Source organism: Charadrius vociferus, unplaced genomic scaffold (assembly GCF_000708025.1).
Source record: "Charadrius vociferus isolate BGI_N301 unplaced genomic scaffold, ASM70802v2 scaffold900, whole genome shotgun sequence".
Lineage (NCBI taxonomy): Eukaryota > Metazoa > Chordata > Aves > Charadriiformes > Charadriidae > Charadrius > Charadrius vociferus.
The window spans coordinates 230,512-234,893 of NW_009646342.1; the positions used below are offsets into that span (position 1 = coordinate 230,512).

At 52.4% G+C, this 4,382-nt stretch overlaps 1 protein-coding gene across 1 annotated transcript in view; it reads right to left on the reverse strand.

Moving 5' to 3' along the window:
- EFCAB12 (EF-hand calcium binding domain 12) overlaps positions 1 to 2,802 on the reverse strand; it is an 11,862-nt gene extending 9,060 nt beyond the window's left edge. Inside the window, exons 1-2 of the mRNA XM_009894011.1 lie at positions 2,718 to 2,802; positions 504 to 760 (exon numbers count right to left, since the gene is read on the reverse strand). Coding sequence (XP_009892313.1) covers positions 504 to 760; positions 2,718 to 2,802 — 342 coding nt within the window. The remainder of the gene's footprint in view (positions 1 to 503; positions 761 to 2,717) is intronic.
- Positions 2,803 to 4,382: the final 1,580 nt, after the last annotated feature.

Here is a 4,382-nt window from a genome sequence, read left to right on the forward strand (position 1 = left end):
TGCTGAACCAAGAGCAAATGGTTCCAACTCTGGTTTTATCCCCAGCGTCTTTCCAAAGACTTCCAATGAGACTGCATGCCTCTGCAGCATGGAGGAGCCCAGCCATTGTCTCCTCCTCTTCTGTCACACCAGGAAAACTGCACCAACAGGGTGCCAGCAGCCACGAGGGGCTGGTCTCAGCAAGGCCGTGGTGTCTCTGCACCTCAGCCTCGTGTCCAGAATGTGGAGTGATCATCATCACCCCTGCCATTGCTTTGGCCTTTTTCATATTTATGGCAAGGCCCATCCAGGGTTTTTCCTTGCCCAGCAAAAGTAGTACCGCGTACCTTCCCTTTAACCACAGCAAATAAAAGAAAGAAACTACACCGAGTGTTCACTGCTACAGACCATGCCTAGCCCAAGTGACCCAGCAGGTTACAGCTGGCCAGCAGGGCTCAGTTCCCCAGTCCTTTGACGGAATGTCAAACCCAGTGAAAGTAACAGTGGAAAAAGAATAAACTTACAGTGAGCAACTTCTCTACCATGTGTGTAGACTTGTTGAGGCTTAGTAAAAGGTCCTCACAAAATGTCATTGTCACTTCTGTTCCCCGGATAGCAAGAGTGCCAACATCCTTTAAAACGAAGTCTGCATCTTCCTTCTTTTTTAGGATGTAGTAGAAAAAGTCCAGGGTCTCCTGCATACAGTGCTGCACGACTCTCTCAGAATAGCGCACATCCGAGTGGATCCTCTTGTAGCTCACTGACACTTTCTTCATCTCTTCTGGAAAAGAGGAAGAAGACTGTAACTCAGACAGCAGTTGGACAGACTCAGATAAAGTGCCAGCAGCTCCAAGGTATAGCACTTTCTGGTCTAACCACCCAGTACAGCTCCTTAAAGGGCCTGATGTAGGCCCCTCTTCAAGTAAAGGTCAAATCACTCCATTAATGGATGTGCCGAGCCGCAGCCATGATTCCCTAAACAGAAAGAGGAACCAAGAACCTCGGCCATCTGTGTCCACATGACGCAGGAGGGCAGGACAAGGTGGGAAGAATAGGGCTGGTTCCCATGGGGAGAGAGGAGGGTGCAGGGCCATGGAGCTGAGCCCACATGTAGTGCACTTCTGGTCTGGGGAGAATTGGGTATAAACACAAATAAACCACCACTTAGTGCTGCACAGGCCCCATGATGGCACACTGCAGTTACAGCAATTGCCGCAATGGTCTGAAATGGCAGCAGATCTGGCCATTGCCAGGTTTCTGTGCTAGCTGTCATATCCATCTCACATTCAAGGTTGTCTACAGCTGACTTTGACCCACTTCTCTGCATAAAAGTAGCCCTAAGGGCCTGTGGGCATTTGCCTCAACAAGGTCTGGTGCGGTGCAAGAACAAAGCATCAGCATAATCTCAACGCCTTAATGGTAAACAGTTCTAATAAATGACTGTCAGCCAGCAAGCAGGCATTCTACAAAGCCACATATGTGGCTGGCACAAAGCAGCCATGTGGCTAAAGCAGATCATGGAGAGACGGTACAACGTTTTACAGCCTTAATAAAGACTAGGACAAAAGAAATGGCCCCTGTCCAGGCATTGCTACTTGGTGGGCTGTTTGTGTCCTCCCACAGTGATTGTTCTCAGGGCCTTCTGAAGGCCTCTGATATGTCCATCATCACTTCTAAACAGCATCCAACATAAACTCCAAGTATATGGATGTACAGGAAAACAATGAATTTCATTGCTCTCTTACCAGGAATGGGTACAGAAGTATGTTGCAGCTCACGGGTCTGTGCAACAGTCTCAGACAGCGAAAATACAGGTCCCTGTAATGTGAGCACCTCGCCATTTTCAAAATAGTGCCATTTTTTAATATGAAATGTCCCCAGTCCTGTTATGCTGACAGCCCGAGGCTGGAAAAAAGAAGAGAATGGCAAGCATTTGTAGGTTGAAAAAGAGTGAGGACTTGTGAGACCTTGCAAGGGGGTTCCTTGTGTCCTGCCAACTCCTGGTCCAGAACACTTTTGCACACTTCAACCAGACTTTTTTTTCTGTATTTATACATTGCATATATAAAAAATATGTATTTTATTTTACTGTGGTTTTTTTGGGTTTTTTTAATGTAGGTATTTATTTGATGTGTCTCCATTTACAGAGAAACTGGTCTTTGGCAAATCTGTAAATCACAATGCAGTTCTGGGAAGAACAACAGCACTTGCTGGCAGAGGGGTGCCAAAATCCCTGAAGCCATCTGGGTGAGGGGAGGGGGTAGGGTAGGATCCCACCTTTTCCTTCAGGAGCTGTTGCCGAACATGCTTAGACACACTGCTCCAAATAGTAATGACATCTGGAAAACAAGGAAAAGACACGTCAAGCTCTAAGTCAGCCAGCTCATGTCCCGTCAGCACGTCTGTAGACAAGGAGATGGTGGATGCAAGTGTGCTTCAACAGTCTTCACAGGATAAACCCATCTGTGACACAGGCCGAATCTTTGACTGGCCTTGGGCCTTCTTCCAACAGGACATCTTTCCCTTCAGAGCCAGATCCCTGAGTGTGACCCACTGCCAAGGGAAACCCATCCACAGGACTTCCACCATGGCAAGAGAAGGTGCTGCATGCACTGGACCCTGTGGGGCGCAGGGTGTCCCTAGGGGCCTCCCCTGCATGGACAAACCCCACTTCCCACAATTTGTGCCCCTCATCTTGTCTGCAGTGACGCTCATCAGAGAGCTCCCAAAGGCCCTACCGTTGGCGGAAAGCTTCTTGAGGGTAGGAAATGTGATGGTGCTGCAGAGCTCAACGTTGGTGACCAGCGCTTTCAGTTTTGCCATGTTCTTGCTTGGGGTCAGCACGCCGGGCTGACGGGGGATTTTGATGTCTCCTGCTGGGAAACACCCCCTCGCTGATGAGCTCGCCTGTGCTTCACCAAACAGCTCTGCACTGTCCCACCGCCTCCCTTCGTCCTCTGCGTCTCTGAGGTACAGGAGAGACTTCTCGTGTCCCCTGGATCCGAGAGCTCGCCAAGGCGTTGCAGGGAAGTGAAGGGAGGGCCTGGGGTGCGGGGTTCTGATGGGGGGGGCTCTGTGACACAGGTTGATGTCACAGAGGGAAGGGACGCTTCCACATCACCCCCACACCCACTGACCTGCAGCTTTGGTCCTGCAATGAAAAGGGGGCTACTCTCTCAAAGAGTCCTCACTCCCTGAGGAGGCCATGGGGCAGGGACAGCCTCTGAGATGTCACCAAATGACGGAAACAGGGACACAGAATATGTGAGCCCACATGAACCAGCAATGTGCGCCAGCAGCCCAGCGAGCCCCCGGCATCCCGGGCTGTATCCCCAGCAGCGTGGCCAGCAGGGCGAGGGGGGATTGTGCCCCTCTGCTGCGCTCTGCTCTGCTCTGGGGAGACCCCCCTGCAGTGCTGCCTCCAGCTCGGGGGCCTCAGCACAGGAGAGACATGGACCTGGTGGAGCGGGGCCAGAGGAGGCCCCGGAGATGCTGGGAGGGCTGGAGCCCCTCTGCTGGGAGGACAGGCTGGGAGAGTTGGGGGGGTTCAGAGAAGAGAAGGCCAAAAAGGGGAGAGCTCAGAGCCCCTTCCAGTGCCTAAAGGGGCTCCAGGAGAGCTGGGGAGGGACTCTGGATCAGGGAGGGGAGCCGTGGGACGAGGGGGAACGCTTTGACACTGACAGAGGGGAGATTTAGATGAGATATTAGGAAGAAATTCTTCGCTCTGAGGGTGGTGATCCCCTGGGGCAGGTTGCCCCGAGAAGCTGTGGCTGCCCCATCCCTGGAGGTGTTCAAGGCCAGGTTGGACGGGGCTTGGGGCAACCTGGGCTGGGGGGAGGTGGCCCTGCCCAGGGCAGGGGGCGGCACTGGATGGTCTTCAAGGTCCCTTCCAACCCAAACCATTCCGTGATTCTGTGACCATCCCACTCCCACCAAAGTGTAGGGACGGAAAGTAGCAACTGTAGGTGGTTTCACGTTGATGCAGGTTTTGGTGATGACACTGAAATACTGACACTGGCACTGCACTTCCAGCTGCCATTGCACCCACACAACGCGACCCGAGATCAAACACAGCACCTGCATCCGGCAGGGATGTAAAAACCAATTCTGAAAGAGAATAGGCCTTCCTGTGTAAATTGTTGGTTGAGACTGCAATCTCACAAAAACCTTTTATTTACGTTTCAGCATAAATTACACTGACACAAGGCCTACGTGCTGTCTTAAAAACGCTTCAGTGAACACCAGCTGCTGTGAATCACTGTTGGACTTAGTTGGGCTCAAGAGCGTTGGACTTATTTGGTCTAAATAGCGAGGGGCGCGGCCTTGCAGGCCCTTCACCCGCCGGGGACATTCAGGCCCGGCCCCGCCACCGGGGGCGCTGGCGCCGCCGGAGTCCCTGGCCA